The 26,141-nt window shown below is 40.5% G+C and overlaps 1 protein-coding gene across 2 annotated transcripts in view; it reads left to right on the forward strand.

Moving 5' to 3' along the window:
* MPP7 (MAGUK p55 scaffold protein 7) overlaps window positions 1-26,141 on the forward strand; it is a 365,049-nt gene that overhangs the window by 327,790 nt on the left and 11,118 nt on the right. For both annotated transcript variants that reach the window (XM_080671637.1, XM_080671638.1), the window contains one exon: window positions 17,351-17,431. In XM_080671637.1, coding sequence (XP_080527763.1) covers window positions 17,351-17,431 — 81 coding nt within the window. The remainder of the gene's footprint in view (window positions 1-17,350; window positions 17,432-26,141) is intronic.

Raw genomic sequence — 26,141 nt, forward strand, 5'->3', positions numbered from 1 at the left:
GAGTGCCTTTTGCTTTTCAGCTACTACTCTGGGTTATAATGCAAATGTAGGGAGGCTGTGCACACAGGATAGCCTGGTTGCTCTGTTGAAATGGGTTCAGTTGCCATTTCTTTCTTTTGTTGGTGGTTGTAAACTGGCTGCAATTTATTTTGATATCACACTTATTTTGTACTTGGTTATCATGTGTTTAAATGACAATTTTAAAGCCTTTGGTTTTGTCTTAATTTGCTGTTCAGGATTTGTTCAGTGATATTTTAGACTTGGTATGTCTGCTTCATACTGATTTATTATATTTTCAGCTTTTATTTAAAAACTAGAGGCCTGGTGCATGAAATTCGTGCACTGGGGGTGGGGGTCCCCTCAGCCCAGACTGCACCCTCTCCAATCTGGGACTGCTGGCTCCCAACTGCCCACCTGCCTGCCAGTCTGATCACCCCCTAATCACTCCCCTGCCAACCTGATCGACGCCTAACTGCTCCCCTGCCAGCCCGATAGCCCCCAACTACCTTCCCCTGCCAGCCCAGTTGCCCCTAACTGCCCTCCCCTGCTGGCCTGATCGCCTACAACTACCCTCCCCTGCCGGCCATCTTTGACGACATGGGGGCAGCCATCTTGTGCAGGGTGTGAGGGTCAATTTGCACATTACCTCTTTATTATATAGGATTCTTATAAGAAAGTCTTTAGCCCCTAACACTTTATTTCCCTATTTTGGAGCAATTTCTGGTATAATATAATTTTTAATTTTTTAATCCCACCCTTATCATCACTGTGGCCTTGATTTTTCATAGTGGAAAGTGATTTAATTGTGTGTGTGTTTTAATCCTTACCCAAGGATATGTTTTTATTGATTCTAGAGAGAGGAAGGGAAAGAGAGAGAAACATGGATGTGAGAGAGAAACATTGATCAGTTGCCTCCTATATGCACCCTGACTAGGGATCAAACCCACGACCGAGGCATGTGTCCTGACTGGAAATCGAACCCACAAACTTTTTTTGGTGCACGGGATGTTGCTCCAGCTGAGCCACCCAGCCAGTCTTTAATCCTATCCTTTCCATCGCTGTGACCTTTTTGGAGCATGATCTTCCACAGTGAAAAGTGACAGCCAGGGTTGTCATATGTAACTGTCCTTCAAAAGTGTTTCCTGTTATTCGCTTCCTTCTGTGTAGTCATTGTCCAGAAAACCTTTTAACTTGGTTGTGTAGCACATTTGTAGTATTAGACTTTTAGAGTTTATTTTCTAGAGTCTATTACATCCTGTGAGGTGGGGTGGTGGAGACAGTGAGAAACAGGCCTCTGGTGCAAAGCAGGCTGCCTTCCAGCCAGTTCTGCTCTTCCGTAACCATGTGACACTTGAACATTTCAGATTTTCTTGGGGCATTTTTTTCTTCATCTGAAAAATGAGGACAATAAGAGCATCTGCTTTCTAGGTTTGTTTGAGTGTTAAATGAAATAGCATTTGCAAAGACTTAGATAAATTCCTACTACCTCAGTTAGGTTTTAATAAACAAAACTCTTCTATTTTAACTAAAAATATAAGTTGAACATGAAATGTTAAAATATGAATAGGCTTCTGCTGATTTTGATCATTAGTGTTCCAAACACTTATAAATTAAATTAGATTATTTAGCAATTTATCATCTAAAAGGGAATCAAGCAGTGGACTTGAATTTTGGAAATTCTGGATTGTTCCTGAATTGACTATTTACTTTTCATTATTCTAGAAATCATATACTGTACCTAGGAAATAGTTCCTTGGCTCTTACAACAGGTGTAGGAATATGGAAAGTGTATAAGCATCCTGGTCCTCCTCAAGACTAATTTGTTTTTCTCAGTGTTTTCAAAGCCATTGGGAATAATTGTGTTTGCTTTGAAACTATTAGATAAATACTAGAGGCCCGGTGCATGGATTTGTGCACCGGTGGGGTCCCTCAGCCTTGCCTATGCCCTCTCACAATCTGGAACCCCTTAGGAGATGTAGTAGTGTGTGAAGCAGCAGGCGGCCAGGGAGGAGCCTGAGCCCAGGCCAGGTGCCACACCACTCCTGCTCATCCCGGCCCTGCAGCACCTGCCTCTGCTGCTGCTTGGTAGCGCTCCTGCAGAGGTGGGAGAGGCTCGCGCCGCTGCAGCTGCAGCTGCGCTTGCCAGCAGGCGCCCCTTGGTCAGCTGAGCGGGGCTCCTGCTGTGGGAACACACTGACCACCAGGGGGCATCTCCTGCGTTGAGCATCTGCCCCCTGGTGGTCAGTGCATATTATAGTGACCAGTCAAATGCTTGACTGATCAAGCGGTAGACCGGTCGCTTAGGGTTTTATATATATAGATTAAGAAGGTACATAGTTTTTATTTTCCCTGGATTCTTACCACAATATTGCGTGATTTTTATTCTTGGACTTAATGTTCAAGTAATTAAAATCTAACAAGTTATTAACATGGCAAAAATATGTGGAGAACTTTGAGCTTGATCAGAAGTATTTCATTTCCAAAGCCACATTTCAGCCACTAAAACATCTCAGTGACAGTTTGTGTTATATTCGCTTCTGCATTTAAAAGTATTTTCCAAAAAATATGTTAAGACCAAATGTCAGGCATTTAGTACATTTTTCTACATAAGTTTTATCTTTGGTGAAACTTGACTTTTAAAAAGTAAAGTAATAAAGCAAATAATGTGTGTTTGCAGGGGGAGGAGTGGTAAAAAAGCTTTAGTATTCAAAAACTATAAAACACATATCTTAAGCCAATAGAAGAGCAAAAATTCATCTTTGGATATTCAGACAATTTGTGACTTGTTCTGTCTAGTTACAAGGCATAAGAGGCAAAAATAAATGTTTATTTATGTTTCATGATCTTAGTTTGAGCACTAAGAACTGTTCTGCCCTCCTTTGTGCTGACTTTTATATGCTGTGTAAAGACTGTGAGGTGGTTTGAATAGACATTTATAAGACTGTCATAATTTTTCCATAAAACTATAGCAAAACAAAAAGGTATTCCACATAAAGCAGAGAGAAAAGTAACTCAAAACTAAACGTGAGTGTTAATGTTTGTTAGAATTCCCAAAGCTTTAGTTGACCTTTGATTGAAGGCTTGTAGGAGTTACTCTGCTCTAGAGGGTTTTATATAGGCACCTGTAAATCCCAAAGTCATCATTGGATTTATGAGTGTGGGATGGATTTAAAAATATAATCCTTGTATATAAGACGTAAATATGATCTTTATTAGAATCTCGTTGGCTCTTTATGACATCGGTTGGTCTTAAGTGTTTATACTCCAGCTTAATTTCTGGGCACCAATTACAGTTATGTTTATTCAGCTGATTTCTATGGAGTACCTACTGGACCAGGTACTTCCTCAGCACGAGGGTTTGTTGGTGAACAACACAAACATTCTTGCCCTTGTGGTGTTTACGTTCTAATGGGAGGAGATACACACACCAAAATATTCATAATAAATTAGTAATAAATAATAAAGTCAATTGTATAGTTGTTCAACTGTGATATATGCTATAGAAGCTGAATAATAAGTGTTACCCCAATAAATTTAATATTATTTAAATTAAAAAATAAAAAATAAATTAAAAAGAAGATAGGTAAAGCTAAGAGGATTTGCAGGAATCAATAATTTGTGATTTTGAATCGGAAGATCCTGGTACCTCATTGGAAAGGTCAAATTTTTTAACAGACTCTTGAAGTAAGAAAGTTGTCCATGCTCTCTTCTGCTTAGCTAAGGAAGATGGGTGGTTTTATTTTTATCTTTTATTTTTCTTTATTTTTTTATTAAGGTATTATATGTGTACATATCTTACCATTGTATTTTTATATTTTTTCACTTTTGTCATAGCCCTGAGGTAGAAGTGAGACAGGACTTGGTTTACATAAGTCTAGAATAAATAGCTGTTTTGGAAAAATGATGCTCTTTCAACAAGCTCCCCACTCCCTTTTTCTTTTCTTCTTTTTTTGACAGTAGCATTCAGGTGATACTTCACAAATAGCACTTTTTTTCCCCCCAACAGAGGAAAGAAAATCTGAGCCTCTATCAGGGCTGATTGTTGCTAAGTTGCTACATTTTCTATACAGATTGATTCCTAGGGAACTTTAAATTTCGTGTTATAAACCGATTTGTCCTTCTCCAGTCCAAAAATCCTGCCACCCATTAATGTGATTATTATAAGACTGCAAGTCAGATATAATAGTACTAGAGGCCCATTGCATGACGATATTTGTGCAATAGGCCTTCCTTTCCTTGGCTTCCAGCACCAGTTTTCCTCCAGACCTGGGACCCAGGCCTTCACTCCGGCCAGAGTCTGCCTTCTTTGTCTTTGCTGCATACTCAGGCTGGAGTCTGACATCTTCATCTTTGCTGCAGTCTTGTCTTCGCTGCGACACTCCGCTCCTGTAGATCCCTTCGACCCCGGCTTCCCTCTCATAGCAGGCTTCCTGCCCTGCCTGGCCACTCTGCTCCTGGAGCAGCTGGGCGGCCGCCATTTTGGGCCTTCTAATTTGCATACTCACTCTGATTGGCTGTGGGCATAGGGGAGGTGCGGTCAGTTTACATGTTTGTCTATTATTAGGTAAGATGGTTGTTTTTATTTTATGCTTAGAGCAACAAAAATAGTAGTGCTACCATATGATAAATAGACTTTTTACATGTGTCTGATCTGAGCAATACCTAGAGATTTCGCTTGATTTGTCTTTCAGTAAATCAAATGAGTAAATGTGTTTTTTAGGTAACAAAAGCAGTTTGGATATTTATTGCAGCGTTCAGTAATTCTGATATTTTTCTCTGGATGATAAGAGTAACAAGTCTGGCCAATACCATAAAAATCTCCTGCACGCCTCCTACTGGGGATTGAGCCCACAATGCAGGCATGTACCCTGACCAGAATCAAACCACTGACCTCTTCCTTCATGGGTCGACACTCAACCACTGTGTAACACTGGCCGGGCTAATATGCCATTTTTATGTTTGTGCCAAGATGTATGAAGATCAGTAGCAAAAGTGAATAGTGCTTGGTCAGAACAACAGATTTCTTTCTAATAAATAATTTAACATTGGACATAAATCCAAATAAGAATGTATTTTATCATTAATCCATTATGACTGTTACATGAATATCTAGTGTGTTACAACAAACTTGGCCTATTTGCACCTACCTGTATTTCCCTTTCTCAGAAGTTTCTTTCCTAACAGACTATTAACACTATAATCTTTAGCATGGTTATTGTCTTTTTATGTGTATTTACATTACTAGATTCAATATGATGCTCATCAGCCTTAAGAAGAACTACAACTAAGTTCTATGCCGGATATTTACAAATAAAAATTACTCAATTTTGTAGACTTGTATGAGTGTCATTAAAAATATATACTGTATATACCACATTTTATTAATTTTATTAAAATTATATTCACAGTAGTAATACATTATTGTTCTAGTACATTATCATTCACTCAGCATCTGCACTTAACACACAAATAAGTAGATGGTTAAAATGCCAAAGTACAAACTTTGGCCATAAACCTTTTTTTAAATTTAGGACTGTCATAGTGATATTTTAAAGCAGTATATGTCTAAATGCTCCTATATGAAGACCAGGAATTTACATATGGATTTTTAAATATTTTTCTCCTTCAGATAAAATTAAAGGCATTTTTTGCAGTTAATGTGACTATTTTCTTAAATGTAAACTTTTAACTAGAAACTTTAGCATTATTTAATTGATACCCTAAGTGGACTATATTTCTTTGGTTGAAGTAAATGAATGTTTATATAAAACCACATACAACACTGTTTCCTACTTTCAAGAGTGAGTTACGCCTGGCTGGTTTGGCTCAGGGATTGGATGTCGACCCATGAACCAGATTACGGTTAGATTCCCAGGCGGGGCAAATGCCCGGGTTGCAGGCTCAATCCCCGGGGGGCTGGGGGTGCATGTTGGAGGCAGCTGATCAGTGGTTCTCTTTCATCAATATTTCTCTCTCTCATGGTTGCATTTAATTAGTAATTCGCTAATTAAATGCAACCATGAGAGAGAGAAAGTAATTAATAATATGCCTTTCTAATTATCTTAATTATCCAATTGACATTTTTTATAAGAATTTCAACTAATGGGATTGATACACATGGCTTTATTCTTCCCAGAATTTGCAAAGTGATTTTGTAATTTATATGAAAATTTTTAAAAATGTAACAGAAATGCTTACATTTCTGGTTTGAATGGAAACATTTTTGCCATGACCAGTGTGGCTTGGTTGGTTGAGTGTCAGCCCATGCACCAGTCATGGTGGTTCCCAGTCAGGAAATATGTCTGGGTTGTGGGCTTGATCCCTGGTGGGGCGAGTGCAGGAGACACTGATCGCTGGTTCTCTTTCATCAATATTTCTCTTTCATGGTTGTATTTGCTTCTTTTTTTATTTATTTATATTTTTAGTCCTGAATCAAAAATCCTGATAGATGTGCCCAGTGTGTATTGCCCAGGCCTGGTGTGCACACCATCTTCATGAAGCTGAGTTTAGATTTCTCAGAGGTTCTTCACAGAATGAGTTTTGAGATTCCCCAGATTGGGCTTCTGCCATGTTTTGTAGCCAGAAACTTTTCTTATTCCACAAGCACAGATAGTCATCACTACCTAAAATGTGGGGTAGCTTGGAACAGGGTAAAAAACTCCGTGAAGTTATGGATTAGCCAGAAACAGACAATGGAGCAGCTGGCTATCGATTTGGTGTTTCATTGGCATTCTTTTGATAAGGTAATAGGTAGAATGGAAATAATGTAGAGTTTAGAGTCTGACAGTCTTTGAATACCAGTTAAACAGAACTCCAGATGTGTGACCTTAGAAAAATTATTTAACCTTCGATTGTCTTAGTTTTCTCATCTGTAAAATGAGGATAATCCCTTTTTTGCAGAGATGTTTTGAGGATTAGGAATGGTGTACGTAGCCATGTGACATGCTTGCCATGTAACCACATGACACATGACTACATAGTGCCGCCGTTGTCGTCGTCGTCATCCTCACCATCATCACCCTCATCATCATCATCGTTCCAAAGCCTGTTGTTTGTGATTTAAATCCGTACTAGATAGGTAGTTTCCTTTGCTTCTCTTTATCATTAACAAGCACAATGGAAAACTATAACTTATTTATATATGTATGCATAAATGTATTTTACCAGTTGTAATAAAAACTTATATATTGAAGGGGAAATGAATTTGTCCCACAGCAGAGGCACACAAATGAACCTAACTCAGTTTGCATCCTCAATTGACTACAGTATAAACAGATTTTGTATTATAAATACAAACCAGCCAACTAAAAATATGAACTTACACCTAGTCCTAGAAAGATAAAGGACAGGAATGTGAATCTAAGCTGTGGTCTTAATGTCAAGATCTAATGAGGAGAAACAGTAGAACTTCTCCAGTGTAAATGGCAGGACTAAGCTAAGGGCTGTCAGGGAACATGCTGTTTGTAGGCCTACCGGGCAATTTTGTAGTAAGAATGATCGAAGTTGTATCCCTGTTTTAACCTTTTTGTGATGATACTCCCACCTTTGAAGTTGATGACCTCAAGTCTAATCTAGGGAAAATTTTTCAAATAAAATCATTTGCCACTGAACATTCTTGGCATACTCCATGAGTGTGCAGTGAAGCAAGCCGCTACAAAGAGTTAGGTTATATAAGAGCTAAAATTGACTATAGTCAAAATTTAAGGCCATCACATTAGAGACAGCATACTTTTCTCCACTAATTCAAACATACCTAGTTTTTCCTCCAGCATTCAAATAAATCATTGAGATTTTTTGCCATGGGTAGTAAAAGAAATAAAAAAAGAAAAGAAAAAGCTAGATTCTCAGCAAAGTATCTCACTTTGGGAAGCACTCCAGAGCCGATACCTACTGAAGAAACACCTTTTTGTCCTGGGTGCCTCGTATGTATGTGTGTTGGGGTGTGGGGAAGAGAGTGGTAGGCAAGGACCCACTATTTAAGTTTTAGTGTTTTCTGTGCTTCTATCTTTTTCTTTGAGCATATTTAATTGGGTTTGTATTATCTGTACAGAGAATACAGCCTCATTGTAATACCCCTTGTTTTTCTCATTTGTTTTCTATTTATTTTAAAAAGTAAGTTTTGGTACATTAAATATTTTTGTGCCTTCAGAGTATATAAAATATATACCCCTGGATGGTGTCTGGCATTTTGTAGACAGTTACTAAATACTTACCACTTTCCACTGCTCCTTTGGAGATCTTATCTTCTCAGTCTCAAGTTTTACCTGGATGTGACTATATTTATAAGGGCTCCCTAGCCCTGGCCTATTGCATTGCAGTCCTTGTTTGAGTTTAGGTAGATAGACTTCCTCCCCTTAAACTCACTATTCCAGATCCCTGTTCACCACCCTCCCCTCTTCTTTTCTTTATTTAAAGATCAAGAGAGCCAAGTTCAAATTTGAGCTCCGCCAACTTCTCTTAGTGATCTTGAGTACATTACCTAACTAACCATTGTATCTAGGCATTCTAGCTGCAAACTTCTTTGGTTCATTCAACAAATAGTTTTATCTCCATAACAGCATAATTACCAAGTAAATTTAAATAAATAAAACAAACTAGTGAGTGTCTACAATTCACCAGCTAGGGAAACAACTGGTGAACAAGTAGATGGCACCTGTTTTCAAAGAGCTCACTTCTATTAGAGGATAACCTTGGAGTGGGAGTACAGGGAACCCATGGACTTGGTACCTGACCCAAATTTAAACCTTCAGGGAAGATTCCCTCAGATGCCTAAGCTGAATCTTAAGCAAGAATTAGTATAGTAGAAGAGAGGACAGAGTGTTCTTGCAAAAGCAAGGAGCATGTGATGATGACCCAATACAAAAGAGAACCTGCCACATTTCAGGAAGCAGCACAAATCTTATGTAGCTGGAGTGTGCATTGTAATGAAGGAGTGGCCAGAGTGAATAATAGAAATATTAATGTAGCTAAAAACATCCAATCTCTATAAACCTATTAAAGAATTTATATTTGATTCTGTACACAGTGGAGGAAGAATGAGAGATGCTGGTAAGAAATGACAGAAGCTTGGGTCAGGATGGTGGGGATAGGAATGAGCAGTAGCTGGAGGAGAGCATAGGGTTAAGGGACTTTTGTGGGGTTTTTTTATTGTTGTTTTAAGGTAGGAGAGAGTATTAAGTGCTGAGGGAAAGGAGCTAGAAGCAATATAGGTAAAGATTTAAGAAGATAAATTTCTAAGAGAAGGCACAGAGTGGATGACTAGAGAGAAGGGTAAAGGATGGAATCTAGATGCATAAGAAATCAATGAAAATATATTTTAATAAATAAATAAATAAATAAATAAAAGGAGCAGAGATTGAAGTCATATTGGGAAGCTTGAATTTAATATTCTAGTAATAAAATATCTCATAGTGATAGCAGAGTCAAGGTTTTCTCAGTAAGTGAACTAGAGAAAGGTCTCTAGAGACCAGGGATCGGGGAAGTAAGATGTTAGTGTTTCAGAGGGTGTTCACAGGGTTATTGAGGTTACCCAAAATGGTGGTAGGAGTGAGGTGCAGAGAATGACAATAGCCAGGTTCTTAAGTCTTAGAGCAGTAGTTTTTGACAGGGCAGTACTGCCCACCAGGTATCAAAAAGGACATTTTTGAGGATTATTATTAAATGTCAAAATGACTGAGGGGGTCAGGGATGTAGACTTCACATTTCTGCAGTATAAAAATCTGACCTATGTCACACACAACTTCTAAATGTTGTGCTAGACATTCAGGGACTGAATTGATGACTCAACATATGGTGGGGTTGCAAAATAAGAGGTGTGCCTTCTGTGACACTCAAGCACTGTCCGGTCCCTGGGGAGGGGTGGGGGACTATTGTTACACTGAATTTAGATGTAAAGTGCAGGTGATTTGCAAAAGGATGATTTTCTTCACTTCTATAGTCTTGACATGTTATCCATTTCTCAATTCAGGCTGTGTCCTTATCATATTCCATTAAGTCTTACCTGTGATTTCTATCCAATTGCTAGTCTTATTCTAATGTTTACCTGTACCTTTGGGCTTTCATTTTCCTATGCTTTCTTTTTTTAAAATAACTTTTTCTTTTTTAATTACACTTGACATACAAGATTTTATTAGTTTCAGGTATACAATATACTGATTAGACATTTATAAAACTTACTAAGTGATCACCTTGATAAATCTAGTAACCACCTGACACCATACATAGTTATTACAATACTAGAGGCCTGATGCACGAAATTCGTGCACGGGTGAGGGGGGGGGCGTGTCCCTCAGCCCAGCCTGCACCCTCTTCAATATGGGATTCCTCTCACAATCCAGGACTGCTGGCTCCCAACCGCTTACCTGACTGATTGCCCCTAACCGCTTCTACCTGCCAGCCTGAACTCCCCCTAACCACTCCCCTACCAGCCTGATCGACACTGAACTGCTCCCCTGCCGGCCCGATTGCCCCTAACTGCCCTCCCCTGCTGGCCTGGTCGCCCTCAACTGCCTTGTTCTGCAGGCCTGGTCACCCCTCCCTTGCCAGCCCAGTTGCCCCTAACTGCCCTCCCCTGCCAGCCCAATTGCCCCTAACTGCACTTCCCTGCTGGGCTGGTCATCCCTAACTTCCCTCCCTTCCCAACCTGCTCACCCCCAACTGCCCTCCCCTGCAGGCCTTGTCCCCCCCAACTGTCCTCCCCTCCTGGTCTGGTCACCCCCAACTGCCTTGCTCTGCAGGCCTGGTCACCCCTCCCTTGCCAGCCTGGTTGCCCCTAACTGCCCTCCCCTGCCAGCCCAATTGCCCCTAACTGCACTTCCCTGCTGGGCTGGTCATCCCTAACTTCCCTCCCTTCCCAGCCTGCTCACCCCCAACTGCCCTCCCCTTCAGGCCTGGTCCCCCCCAACTGCCCTCCCCTGCAGGCCTGGTCCCCCCCAACTGCCCTCCCCTTCAGGCCTGGTCCCCCCCAACTGCCCTCCCCTGCAGGCCTGGTCCCCCCCAACTGCCCTCCCCTGCAGGCCTGGTCCCCCCCAACTGCCCTCCCCTTCAGGCCTGGTCCCCCCCAACTGCCCTCCCCTTCAGGCCTGGTCCCCCCCAACTGCCCTCCCCTTCAGGCCTGGTCCCCCCCAACTGCCCTCCCCTGCAGGCCTGGTCCCCCCCAACTGCCCTCCCCTTCAGGCCTGGTCCCCCCCAACTGCCCTCCCCTGCTGGCAATCTTGTGGTGGCCATCTTGTGTCCACATGGGGGTGGCCATCTTTGGCCACATGGAGTGGCCATCTTGTGTGTTGGAGTGATGGTCAATTTGCATATTACCTCTTTATTATATAGGATTATTGACTACATTCCCTATGCTATATTTTACATGTCCATGACTATTTTCATAGTTGCCAATTTGTACTTCTTAATCCCTGCCTCCTTTTCACCGATTTCCCAATTCCCATCCCATCTGGCAACCATTAGTTGTTCTCTGTGTCTATGAATTTGTTTCTGTCTTGTTTGTTCATTTATTTTGTTTTTTAGATTCCATATATAAGTTAAATCAGTGGTATTTGTCTTTCTCTGTCTGACATTTTGATTAGCATTATACCCTCTACGTACATCCCTATTGTTGCAGACTACAAGATCTCATTCTTTGTATGGCTGAGTTATATTCCATTGTATATATGTACCATTTTATTTGTATCCACTCACCCATTGATGAACACTTAAGTTGCTTTCATATCTTGGCAACTATAAACAATGCTTTAATGAACATATGGATGCATATGTGTTTTTGAATTAGTGTTTTGAGTTTCTTTGGACAAATACCCAGAAGTAGAAGTGCCAGGTCTCCTTTGTCTCTTGTTATAGCCTTTGTTTTAAAGTCTATTTGTCTATAAGTATTGCTACAACAGCATTTTTCCCCACATTCATGAAATATCATTTTTCATGTCTTTGCTTTCAGTCTCTGTGTGTCTATTATTCTGATGTGAGTCTCTTGTAGGCAGCATTTGTACGGTCTTGTTTTCTTACCGATTCAGCCACCCAGTATCGTTTGATTGGAGCATGTAGTCCATTTACATTTAAAGTAATTTTTAATATGTTTTTATTGATATTTAGAGAGAGAAAGGAAAGGGAGAGAGATAGAAACATTAATGAGAGAGAAATATCAGTCAATGGCCTCCTGCATGTCCTCTCCTGAGGAACAAGCCTGCAACCCAGGAATGTATCCTGACCAGGTGACCTCTTGTTGCATGGGTCGATGTTCAACCACCGAGCCATACTGGTCAGGCTAAAGTAATTTTTGACACATGTGTAGTTATTGCCATTTTATTATTTATATATTTATCTTCTTGTGCTTAAGTCCCTTTAACATTTATTGTAATGCTGGTTTGATGGTGATGAAGTCCTTTAGCTTTTTCTGGTCTGGGAAGCTCTTTATTTGTCCTTTGATTCTAAATGATAGCTTTGTTGGATAGGGTAAATTTGGTTGTAGATCCTTGCTTTTCATCACTTTGAATATTTCATGCCAATATTTCTGGCCTTTAAAATATCTGCTGAGAAATCAGCTGAGTCATATGGGTGCTCCCTTGGACTGATTTTCTCTTGCTGCTTTTAAGATTCTCTCTTTACCTTTAACTTTTTGCATTTTAATCATGATATGTCTTGCTGTGGGTCTTTTTGGGTTCATCTTGTTTGGGACTCTCTGTGCTTCCTGGACTTATATGACTATTTCCTTCACCATGTTAGGGAAGTTTTCCATTATTATTTGTTCAAATAGGTTTCCCATTCTTTGCTCTTTCTGTTCTCCTTCTGGTACCCCTGTTGGTATATTTGATGTTGTCCCAGAGGCTCCTTAAACTATCCTCATTTTTTTTTTACTCTTTTTTTCTTGCTGTTCTGATTTGGTGTTTTCTGCTACCTTGTCTTTCAAATTGCTGATTCAGTCTTCTGCTTCCTCTGTTTTACTGTTGATTCCTTATAATGTATTCTTCATTTCAATTATTGTATTCTTTATTGTTTGTTTGTTTCCTATCTCCATTTTTATGTGTCCTATCTCTTTAAGTTCTCACTGAGACCATTGATCATCCCTATTACCAGTGTTTTGAACTCTACATCTGGTAGATTGCTTGTCTCCATTTTGTTTAGTTCTTTTCTGGAGTTTTTTTCTGTTCTTTCTCATGGGGTGTGTTTCTTTGTCTTCTCTTTTTGGCTACCTCTCTATTTTTTTGTATGTGTGTGTGTGTGTGTGTTTTTTGTTGTTGTTGTTTTTTGTTTTGTTTTGTTTTTTATAATATGTATTAGGTAGAGCTGCTATGTCCCAGTCTTGTAGAGTAGCCTAATATAGTGTGTATCCTGTGGGGCCTATTGGCATAGTTTCTTGGTCACCTGAGCCAAGTAGTCCAGGTGTATCCCTGTGTGAGTTGTTTGTACCCTCCTGTTGTAATTGAGCCTTGATTGCTGTTGGTACCAATGGGAGGGATTGACCCTCAGACTCATTGGTTGTGAGAACTGGCAATGACTATAGTGGAGTAGCTTTTTTGCAGGGGCCACCCAATGGAGCAGAATTCACTTTAGCAGGGCTCTGGTGCCTGCTAAGTCTGCCCTTTGGTAATATTGTTTCTGGAGGTGGTTGGGTGGTACTCTGGTGTGGTCTGAAGCTGGCCACCAGGTGTGTTGAGGCCTTTTGAGAGGAGCTCTGGTGCAGGCCTAGCTCAGTCGCTGCCTGAGCCCTACCTACCCAGGACCACTTGGTGTGAGCTATAAAGTGATCTGGAGATGGTTGCCACTTGGCTGGGCTTGGAGGTGCCTGATAGAGGCTAAGCTGCAAATTGAGGTGGCTACCTTAGTGCCAGGCTTGGGGATGCTTAGCAAGAGTTATAGGGCATGCCAAGGCCAGATGCTGCTTGTCTGGGTTTGTGAACCTTTGAGAGGTTTTAAGAAAGTCTGCAGCATGAGCCAAGATAGGCCATTCATATGGAAATGCCACTGGAAGCACCTTTAGTGGGTTTGAATGCTGGATGGGAAATCACTGGAGTAGGGCAAACCATGTTAGCCAAGTTGATGGAAACTCAGAAATGTCAAGCTGGATTGGAGGGCTCAACAAAGGAATGGTGGCTACTGCCAGCCCTTCTGTCTAGGAGAGAGCTGCCCCTCCAGCCCTTGCCCCAAAGCCGGACAATTCCGTTCCTCTCCCCCTATGTCCCTGGTGCCTTTGGAGCTGTAGTCCCAGCATTGGAGCTCAGAGCAAGTGAGTCTGAGGAAGTCGGTGCATGAGCCCTTTAAGAGGAACACCTGGGACTCCAGCAGCCCTTTGTCTCTCAGCCACAATCCACACTGATTTTTAAGCCAGAAGTTATGGGGACTTTTCTTTCTGGTATTGGAACCCTGGGCTGGGGAGCCTAGTGTGTGGCTGGGACCCCTGGTCTCTCGGGGGCGGGGGGGCGGGTGTCTGCAGGTGAGATATCCTCCCAATTTTTAACTGCCATAAGTAGGTGTGGGAGCAGCCCATTCTATGTCTCTGCCCCTCCTACCAATCTTGATTTGACTTCTGTATATCTTTAGTTATAGGACTTCTATTCAGCTAGACTTCAGGTGGGTTCTCAATAATGGTTCTGTAGTTTAGTTGTAATTTTGATGTGCTTGTGGGAGGTGAGCACAGTATTTACCTACACTGCCATCTTGACCAGAAGCCTTTGTGTACTTTTTGTACAGAATGGCTCCTGATCTTTCTATTATTGTTAACCCCCCACTTATTTATTACTAAAGGCCCGGTGCATGAATTCTTGTACCAGTGGGGTCCCTCGACCTGGCCTGTGGGATCGCGCCGAAACCGGCTCTCTGACATCCCCCAAGGGGTCCTGAATTGCAAGAGGGCACAGGCCAGGCTGAGGGACCCCACTGGTGCATGATTGAGGCCAGGGAGGGATGCGGGAGGTTGGCCAGCCACAGAGGGACGGCGGGAGGGCTCCAGGGCATGTCCGACCCATCTCACTCAGTCCCAATTGGCTGGACCCCAGCAGCAAGCTAACCTACCAGTTGGAGTGTCTGCCCCCTGGTGGTCAGTGCACGTCATAGCGAGCAGTTGAGTGGCCTTAGCACATCATTAGCATATTACGCTTTGATTGGTTGAATAGATGACTGGACACTTAGCATATTAGTCTTTTATTATATAGGATAAGTAGGTGCAAACATCTGACTTCACTAGGTTTTCTATACAGTTGTGCCTGAGCATTTACATATTGAAATACAGATTATTTTGTCATAAATTACCTTTTTATATTTCATGTATTACAGTTAGGGCATTATATTAATTTGGAAGGAGGAATTATATGTACTTGTAAGTTATATTAGCCGTGAAGTCCATTTAGGATACAAATGGGATATTGCCGAGCATTTACTATGAAAATAGAGAATTGAGAAGTGCTGTTTTAGATAAGAAGCAGGGGAAGTTGTCAGAGAATGGGTACTTGACAACAGTTTATGGAAAGATAGAAGGTGGTAGTGGATGGCCATCAGAGGGCATTCTTTGACACAGAGGGAGGGTGCCTAGAAATAGCATTAGAGCTAGGAAGGCACAGTCCCAACTCTAGCCTCTTTATCATTGCTCACTCTTTTCCCTCTACCTGGAATATCTACCTTCATCTTCTCTGACACATATATGTTCTTCATTATCTGGCATGAAACCTTATTCTTTTCAAAGCTTACAAGAGGAAATAGGCAAGAGCATGAACACTTGAATACCTGGATTCTGTGCCAGACACTACACATAATTTTTCATTTAGCCCTCCCAAAAAGGGAGCATAGTTACTTTTAGAATTAGAATGAAGTCTGACCGGGCACAAAGACTTTTACTTGTCCATTGTCTTAGTTCGTTTCAGCTTCTATAACAACATACCACATATTTATTTTTCAGTTCTGGAGATCAGGATGTCAGCATGGTGGGGTGACCCTCTTCCAGGTCACAAATGCCTCATTGTATCATCATGGCTGAAGGAGGTAGGGAGCTCTGGGACATCTCTTTTATAAGAGCACTAATCCCATTCATGAGGGCTCTACCCTCATGACTAAATCACCTCCTAAAACCCAACCTTTATGCACCATCACATTGAGCATTAGGATTCCAACATGTGAATTTGGAGGGTGACACACACATTCAGATCACAACCTTCAGTATCACCAGGTAAGGAAGTAACAAAGGTGGGAATCTAACTCAGGGCAATCTGGCTCTGCAGCTTGTATTCTGCCCAATACAAGACACTATCATGAAATAGACCCTCACAGCAGAGTTGTGAGAAGCTGGCCATTTGGGTCTTGTGCTCTTCTAACTTTTGATTTGACTCAGATTTGAAGCTGCTCTTGTTTTGGGCCTTAGTCTCTTTCTCAATAATTTCCTGTTACTCCTTTAACTCAGTTTCTTTCTTTGAAAACAGAATTCTCCCCTAGCTGGTTTGGCTCAGTGGATAGAGCATCAGCCTATAGACCAAAGGGTCCTGGGTTTGATTCCAGTCAAGGGCACGTACCTCAGTTGCAGGCTCCTCCCCGGCCCTGGCCCCAGCGGGGCTTGTTCAGGAGGCAACCAGTCTATGTGTTTCTCTCACATCGATATTCCTCTCTGTCTTCCCCTCTCTCTTCCACTCTTTCTAAAAATCAATGGGAAAATATACTCAGGTAAGAATTTAAAAAAAAAAAAAAGAAAACAGTTTTTTTATCATCTTTGATTCTCCACAGCATTTACTATATGCCTGGTTCATTATAAGTGTTTAGTATGTATGCATTGATTGATTTAAATATGTAAGCTCTACACAAGTTTTCAAATGTTTAAGGACCAACTGAAAATACATAGTGTAGGAGAATACATAGTGTAGGAGAATACATCTTGACAAATGTAAATGTGGCTGATAGTTTTGCAGATTTAAAATGCATCATTAGATTTGCATCTAAAATAAAAATAAGATTCAAAGGTTTTATTTAATTAGATCTAAAAACATTAAAAATTGAAATTATCACTATCCAGATGGTAGATAATAGTTTGAAAAATTCCGGTTTTTTTAGGTGAACATATTATTTTTAGTCTCTTCTGGATACCATTACTGGGTAATATACTCAGATATTCTTGCGTATGTTTCATTTAAAACATAAATATTTCTAATCGTTTAATGGAAAGGTGGGGAATACAATTTTAAAAGTAAAAAATAGCAATAAAACAAAACAACTAACTTTTTCTTATGTACAACTCAACTAAAGATAATATCTTTATTTGGGATGCATGTAAAGAAGAACCACGTTCTATGTCCTATGGATGTGTGTTAAGTATAGAAATGTTCACATGTTATTTTGTTTAGTAATGAATTTATATTATTCTGTTTTTCAGGTCCTGTAGGTGTAGGTTTGAATGAACTGAAACGAAAGCTGCTGATCAGTGATACACAGCACTATGGTGTGACAGTGCCCCGTAAGTTCTGCCCTGTTCAGTGCTACTAGGACTGCTCTAGTAATGACTGCTCAGTGCCCACATAGCATGTATGGCACCAAGCACTCTTCTAAGCATTTCCCATCTAGACTCACAGCAGCCCTATGAAGTATGTAGTGACATTACCCACTTTTGACTTAGGAGGAAACTGAGGCACAAGATAACAGTTGAAGGATTTGCCCCAGATTTATACAGATCATTGACCTGAATTTTTGTTAATTATAGCTTTCTTGTGCTCAATATTTATGATGAATTTTAATACACATATGACATTAAATTTTTATTTACAAATTTTCTTCTAAATGGAAGTCTAGCTATTCTATTTCCTAAAATAAGTGCTAATGTTTTCCAGAGTTTTCCCCGGCTTTAAGATTAGAAGGACCAAACCGCACAGAGCTGAAGGAGGCTTCTTATAATGTAAACCTTCTTAATTACTTTTTATATGTAGTAATTGGCAGATAGTGTTAAATGGGCCTTTCATAGCCATATAAGCCAAATATGGTAAGCTTCTTTTCAGTACATAGAATTAGATCTATTTTTATGAAAGCGGTTTTGTTTTCACAGGCATTCTTGCAAATAAAATGTGATTCTGGAAGCATTTTGATCATCAGAATAAATGCCATTTGACTACTTAATATGTTGATGTTAGAAAGTCATCTAAAAGACTAAATTGAAATGTTGGCTTTCTTCAAGTGGTTTTAGTACTATTTTTTAAAGTCATTTGTATATAGCCCTTAGCAATGTTCTCTAGTTTTGGAAGAGTTCAACTTTATTTTAAAATTATAGTTTTCTATTACCTCAAGTTATTCCTTGTTACTACGTTTTTCCAAATTATTGTTTGTAATCATTTTCAGCCATAAGTTATAGGACTGACAGTTTCCATCAACAGAGATGAAAGTAAAGGAAAATGTGGAATTAAACAGTTTCTTTCTTTTTTTTTTTTAACTTTAATTATTCACCTCTCTTACAAAAGCTGAGTTGCAATATATAGGTCATTAGAAAATTTTACAAAACATTCCCTTAGTGAAGCTTATAGGTAAGCAATTACAAAAGAGAATGGAAAACAATATTATAAAGGAAAACAATGGCTTTATTAATTTCCTACTTGTAACTCATCTCTTTTGTCTTTATTTTGTGCTGCCAACAACACTAAAGACAACTGATATCTCCATTTTACAGAGCAGAAAACAGGGTAGAAAGGATACTTTGACTTACTCAGAGTTCTGTAGACATTAGCTGCACTTAAATTTGAAACCAGGTTTTATTGAACCACTTTTCATGCTCTGCCTCCTATATAACACTGTGCCATCCTTTCAAACTACAAATTCTCTTTTCTTGTAGCCCAGTTAGTAGGAAAAACTGGTTTCTTCTGAAGACTGAAACTATCAATAATGCTGTCTATCAAACATAACCCTCTCTAATAGTTTTGGTATTACTAAAGGACCTAGGGCAAGGCACTTTGGCCTCAGTTTATTCAACTATTAAAATATTTGCCTCTAAAGTTATTATAGAACTTGACAACATGCAGAAATGTCCTAGGGCTGGGACTTTCCAAAGAAATCCCCAAAGTAGTAATTTAAAACAGTTAATGTCAAAAGATTCCCCTATAGCAGTGTTTTCCATACCTGCCTAACAATAAGAATCTCTTAGGGGTTCTTCTGAAAAGATTCCAAGGTCTTTCCAAAGAGGTTCTCCTTCAGGAGATCACACAGATTATCTGAAAATCTGTACTTACAAGCAACCATCCCAGGTGATTCATAATATCAGACATCTTTGGCAAATACAGCCACACCATCAACTCAGGGTGATTTGATTAATCACATAAGTTATTTTAAGAGCAGTTTTGGAATTTTAGATTGTTTTGCTTTATAAAATACTTTAGATAGAGTCTTGATTATTTAGAGAAAAATTATTGCTTTGGTTATTCTACCAGTATTCTGTTTGCTGTTTAACTCATTTACCAGAATGGGTAAACTGAAAAATTGTGGAGCAATGGAACTCAACACACATTGCTGGTGGGAGTGTAAATTAATTCAACTACTTTGAAAAACTAAGTGACCATATCTATTTACTAAAGCTGAGCACACACATACCTAGTGACCTAGCAATTCCACTCCTATTACACACTCAGCAGAAATGCATATGACGCATACTTGGATACTCTTAGAAATACTATTCATAAAAGCTCAAAACTGGAAACTACCCAAATGCCCACCAGTAGTGGATTGGTTAAATAAATGATGGTATTTTCACACCCTGGGATACTGTAATGCAGTGAGAAGGAACAATATGCTACTACATGCAATAGTATGTATGAACCCCACCAATATCATGCTGAATGAAAGAAGGCAGACATAAAAGAGAATGTGCAGTATGGCTCTGTTTTATAAAAACAATAAAAGCAATGCTCCTATGTGCTGTTAAAAATCTTGAGGGGGGCAGACGGGAAGGGCGATTCTGGAATGCTGGCAAATCTGCTTCTTACTCGCGTGCTGGTTACCTGAGTGTATTCTATCTGAAAATTCATCATAGCTTACATGAGAACTTTTCTGTCTATCATACTTCAGGTTTTTAAATGTTAAATAGGAATTCTTGGTAGTTTAGTCAGTTGGAGTTTGCTGATGTTGATTTTCTGGTCTTGACATACACAACAGTTATGGAAGACTTAAGGCCTTCCTCCACTGGAGGAAGCTGAGGGGTGGTTACACAGGACCTCTCTGTGCCATTTTTTACAGTTTTTTTGTGAATCTATAATTATTTCAATTTCAAAAGGCTATTTAAAGGGGTGCTAAATTAGTTAAATGCTATTTCTCTTGGGCAAAATGGTTGAACAAATTATATGATCTTTTAAAATTGTCCTTGAGGCCGTATTAAACATTCACAGTTGCTTTTAAACAAAGTGGTGGCCAAGCCCCTGCTTGCTCCTTTGTGGGAAATTTCATCCTTGATAAGCTGCATCAATATTGTTTGCTTGTTTTTAAGCCAGTCAGAGAAAGCTGCATTAATATTGTTTTAAGGCTAGAGGTTATCAACAACAAATCTAACTGACCATTAATATAACCAATCTTTCAAAAGAAAGTTAAAATAAAGTAGTTAACACAAGGTATTGCAGTAAATATCAAATACCTGGTGGATTCTCATATTTTGATAGTTTGGGTTTAGGCACTGTCAATCAACCACACTTGTTAATCTCTTCCTGAGGTTTTGCAGGAAGGCATGCATCACATTGAAGTGTTTTCATAGGTTTCAAAGTATACTTCTTTGTCCTCAGGGTACCTCAGTTGAGATTTCTAAAAATATATACATTATAAACTAAGGTATCAGTTTAGAAATATTTTTCTTAGCTCACAGTGGCAGTTATTCTGGGGTCTTGCTGGGGGTAGGGGAAGAGTGGGGAGTTTGTCTCATTTGTTTCATGCTTATCTTAAGCTGTGAACACAGTGGGTACTCAGTGAACTGTGGTGAGGTAGTGGCCTAGGCACTGTGGTTACCGTGTCCATCTTGCCCTTTGAATTCCCTTCTCATAAGAACCTTCAGATCCTTTATTCAGGATTCCTCACTGTTGATGGGTTTGTGAGAATCTTTTCTCTTCAATCCTCACCCGAGGAAATGTTTTTTTAAATTGATTTTTAGAGAAAGAGCGAGGAAGAGAGATAGGAAGAGAGAGAGAGAAACATCTATGTGAGAGAAATATTGATAGGTTGCCTCCCATATGTGCCCCAACAAGGGAACGAACTCTCAACCTAGGTATGTGCCCTGACCAGGAATCGGACCTGCAACCCTTTGGTGCACAGGATGACCCTCCAATAAGTGAAATTGCATCAGACCTGGATAATTTTGGTTGATCGTGATAAACAAACATTTTGGTTGTAGACATGTTACCCTTTTTTCACATTTTTAAAAATTTTTATTGTTGACACTATTGCAGATTACCTCCCCCTGCATGTACCCCCCTCCACCCATCCCCAATCCTCTCTTCCCTCTGGCCATCACCATTCTGTTGTCTGTGTCCATGGATTATGCATCTATGTTCTTTGGCTCATCCCTTCACCTGCTTTCATCCAGTCCCTCATGCCCCTCCCCTCTGACAGCTGGCAATCTGTTCCATGCATCTATGCCTCTGGTTCTACTTTATTCATCAGTTTATTTTGTTTACTAGATTCCACATGTAATTTAGATCATATAGTATTTGTCTTTCTCTGACTGGCTTATTTCACTTAGCATAACAATTTCCAGGTCCATCCATGATGTCACCAAAGGTAAGATTTTCTTCTTTTTTACAGCCACATAGTATTCCAGTGTATAAATGTACCATAGCATTTTTATCCACGCACTTACTGATGGGCACTTGGACTCTTTCCAGATCTTGGCTATTATAAATAACGTGGCTATGAACATACAAGTGCAAACATTCTTTCGAATTGATGTTCAAGGATTCTTAGGATATATTCCCAGAAGTGGGATCGCTGGGTCAAAAGGCAGTTCCATTTTAATTTTGTTGAGGAAACTCCGTACTGTTTTCCACAGTTGCTGCACCAGTTTGTTCCTACCAGCAGGTACTAGGGTTCCCTTTTCTTCACTTCCTCGCCAGCACTTGTTTGTTGATTTGTTGATGCTAGCCATTATGACAGGTGTGAGGCGATACCTCATTGTCTTTGGTTTGCATCTCTCAGATGATTAGTGACTTTGAGCATTTTTTCATATGTCTCTTGGCCTTCTGTGTGTCCACTTTGGAGAACTGTCTACTTAGGTTCTTTGCCCATTTTTTAATTGGATTGTTTATCTTCCTTTTGTTAAGTTGCAAAGGAGGAAGTAAAACTGTGATTATTCACCGATAACATGATATTGTACATAGAAAACCCAAACTACTCCACCAAAACACTACTAGATTTAATAAATGAATTTGGCAGTGTAACAGGATACAAAATTAACACCCAATAATCGAAGGCATTTTTATACATCAATAATGAACTCTTAGAAACAGAAACTAAATAAACAACCCCATCTACCATTGCAACCAAAAAAATTAACATATTTAGGAATAAACTTAACCAAGGAGGTAAAAGACCTGTACTTGGAAAACTACAGGACGTTAAAAAAAAAAGAGAGAGAAGAAGATATAAACAAGTGGAGAAAGTACCATGTTCATAGATTGGTAAAATTAACATTAAATGCCCATACTACCCAAAGCAATCTATAGATTTAATGCTATTCCTATTAAAATACCAATGGCATATTGCATAGATCTAGAATAAATACCTCAAAAATTCAGATGGAACCAAAAAAGATGCTGAGTAGCCACAGTAATCTTGAGAAACAAGAACAAAGTTGGAGGGATCACATTATCAGATACCAAGTTATACTACAAAGCCACTGTACTCAAAACAGCCTGGTACTGGCACAAGAACAGGCATATAGATCAATGGAACAGAACAGAGAACCCAGAAATTGACCCAAGCCATTATGCTTAATATTTGACAAAGGAGGCAAGAGCATACAATGGAATCAAAGTCAGTATCTTCAATAAATGGTGTTGGGAAAATGGGATAGATACATGTAAAAAAATGAAACTAGACATCTTAATATTTTCACATTCCTACTTCAAGTTCTATTTATATTATTTCAATTTTTTCTATCTGTTGCTCAGATTTTATAAATTACTATTAATCTGTTTTCCATTCACTGGCCCTTTTCTCTGTGTTCTCCATTCTCCTACTGAGCCTATCTAATGATGTTTCTGTAAGATATTGTGTATTTCAGTTCTAAACTTTCATTTTTTTATAGTCTGCTAAAATTCATATTTTAATTTATTTCAGGTGTGTTTTCTTTACCTAGTGAAGCACAGTTATTATAATCATTGCTTTAAAGTTTTTCTCTGATAGTTCTTACTTCTGGGTCTATGAGGGTTGCCATCTGTTATCTTTCCCCTTGAGAATTGGTCATATTTCTTGTTTATTTTTATGTTAAATAATTTTAAACTGCATTCTGGATATTGTGAATTCAGTGCAATATCAATAACTCCAGATCCTGTTATAATATTCTCGAGAATGTTATGTTTTATTTTAGCAAATAATCAACCAGTTTGTGTTTAGGCTATAAGTTTTGTCTTTTTATGTGAGTTGTAGTCTAAATGTCACTTTAGTATTCTAAATTTTGCTTTGTTGGTTTGAGTCTGCCCTATCACCTGTAGTTCAGGGATTAGTCTCATACTTGTGTGCATACTTCAACTCCCAGCTCAGTTCTCTAGGCCTTTACTGTATTGGTTTGGGTATGTTCCGTACTTCTGTTATTCATAGGTTAAGTGATACTTGTATATTCTAATCTCAGTTCACTTCTTAAAATTTTGCTATGCTTGTTTGAATCTGTACTGCATGTGTATGGCTCAGGGGTTATTCTTAGACTAGTGTGGGTTCATACTCAGAATTAGAATATTTCCTTTTCCAGATCTCTCCATTCATGGATTCCCTCCAGACTCTTCACCTCACAGGGGCATTTTTCTTCTGGTTCTTTTAACAAAAAAGTCAAGGCTTCTGTTAGAACTTAGTCATATATTCTGACATGATGCTCTGTGAATGATCCCACCATGAGGGCAAAACTAAGAAGAAATAAACATTAGAGAATATTGTACCAGTCTTGCATCCCTGGGATAAATCCCACTTGGTCATGGTTAATAATCTTTTTAATATATTGCTGGATTCTGTTTGGTAATATTTTATTGAGGATTTTGGCATCCATGTTCATCAGGGATATTTGCTGATAATTTTCTTTCTTTGTAGTATTTTTTTTTAATATATTTTATTGATTTTTTACAGAGAGGAAGGAAGAGTGATAGATAGTCAGAAACATCGATGAGAGAGAAACATCGACCAGCTGCCTCCTGCACACCTCCCACTGGGGATGTGCCCGCAACCAAGTTACATGCCCTTGACCGGAATCGAACCTGGGACCTTTCAGTCCGCAGGCTGACGCTCTATCCACTGAGCCAAACCGGTTTTGGCAATTTCTTTGTAGTATTTTTACCTGGTTTTGGAATTAGGATAATGCTGCCATTATAAAAAGATTTGGGAAGTCTTCCTTTCTCTTGAATTTTTTGGAGTAGTTTGAGGAAAATAGGTATTAGTTTTTCTTTGAATGGTAAAACTCCCCTGTGAAGCTAGGATCCAGGAGTTTTATTTGCTGGGAGTTTTTTTTATTTTTATTATTACTGTATCACTTTCATTAGTTATTATTGGTCTATTCAAGTTTTCTGAATCAGTTTTGGAAGATTGTATTTTTCTAGGAACTTATCTATTTCAACCAGATTGTCCAATTTGTTGGCTTTAGTTATCTATATACTAGAGGCCCGGTGCACAAAATTCATGCACAGGGAGTGGGGGGCGGTGGTGGTCCCCTCAGCCCAGCCTGCACCCTCTCCAATCCGGGACGCCTCAGGGGATGTCCGACTGCCGGTTTCGGACATCACTCTCACAATCCTGGACCACTGGCTCACCTGCCTGCCTGCCTGATCACTCCTAACTGCTCCCCCACCAGCCTGGTTGCCCCCAACTTCCCCCCCCCCAGAGGCCTGGTCACCCCCAACTGCCCCCCTCTGCTGGCCTGGTCGCCCCTACTGTCCCCCCTGTGGGCCTGGTTGCCCCCAACTGCCCCCCTGGCCAGCCTGGTCACACTCAACTGTCCCCCCTTGCTGGCCTGGTTGCCCCTTACTGCCCCTCCTGCTGGCCTGGTCTCCCACAACTGCCTCTCTCTGCCAGCCTGGTTGCCCCTAACTGTCCCCCCCTGCCTGCCTGGTCGCCCCTCACTGCCCCCCTCTGCCGGCCTGGTCGCCCCCAACTGCCCCCCTGCCAGCCTGGTTGCCCTCACTGCCAGCCTGGTCACCCCATGCAGCCTGCTGTTCAGTCGCTTGGTCATCCCTCACTAACCCCCCTGCTGGCCTGGTCGCCACACACATCCTGGTGTTCGGTCATCCATCCAGTTGTTTCAGTTGTGATGGCCCCTGAGTGTTTATATATTAGGAAGCCTAAGCAACCAAATGACCAGTCGCTATAATGCGCACTGACCACCAGGGGTCAGACGCATGAAAGAGCTGCCCCCTGGTGGTCAGTGCATTCCAACAGCCAACCTCCCGCGGCCTGTCCTCCCCCACAGCTGGCAGGCCCGATGGCCCCGATCAGGACTGCCAACCTCCCGCAGCCCCTCCCCCCACCCAACCAACCTCCCACAGCCCCTCCCCCAAGCTAGCTCACCTCCCATGGCCCCTCTCCCAAACTGGCTGGCCAACTTCCCCATGGCCCCTCCACCCTGGCTGGCCAACCTCCCGCAGCCCCTGCTCAGCCAACCTCCTGCAGCCTTTCCCCCGCCTGGCCAATGTCCCTACAGCCCCTCCCCCCGGCCAGCCAACCTCTCTCGGCCCCTCACCTGGCCAACCTCCCACAGCCCTGATCAGCCCCAATCACTGGCCAGGCCAAGGGACCCCACCCATGCACAAATTCGTGCCTCGAGTTGTTTAATAACATGCTATTTAGCCTCCATGTGTTTGACTGTTTTTGAGTGTTTTTTAAAATATATTTTGATTTCAGAGAGGGAGAGGGAGAGAGAGATAGAAAAATTAATGATGAGAAACAATCATTGATTGGCTGCCTCCTTCATGCCCCACACTGGGGATCGAGCCCGCAACCCAGGCATGCTCCCTTAT

Source organism: Plecotus auritus (genome assembly GCF_963455305.1).
Source record: "Plecotus auritus genome assembly, chromosome: 1".
Classification (NCBI taxonomy): domain Eukaryota; kingdom Metazoa; phylum Chordata; class Mammalia; order Chiroptera; family Vespertilionidae; genus Plecotus; species Plecotus auritus.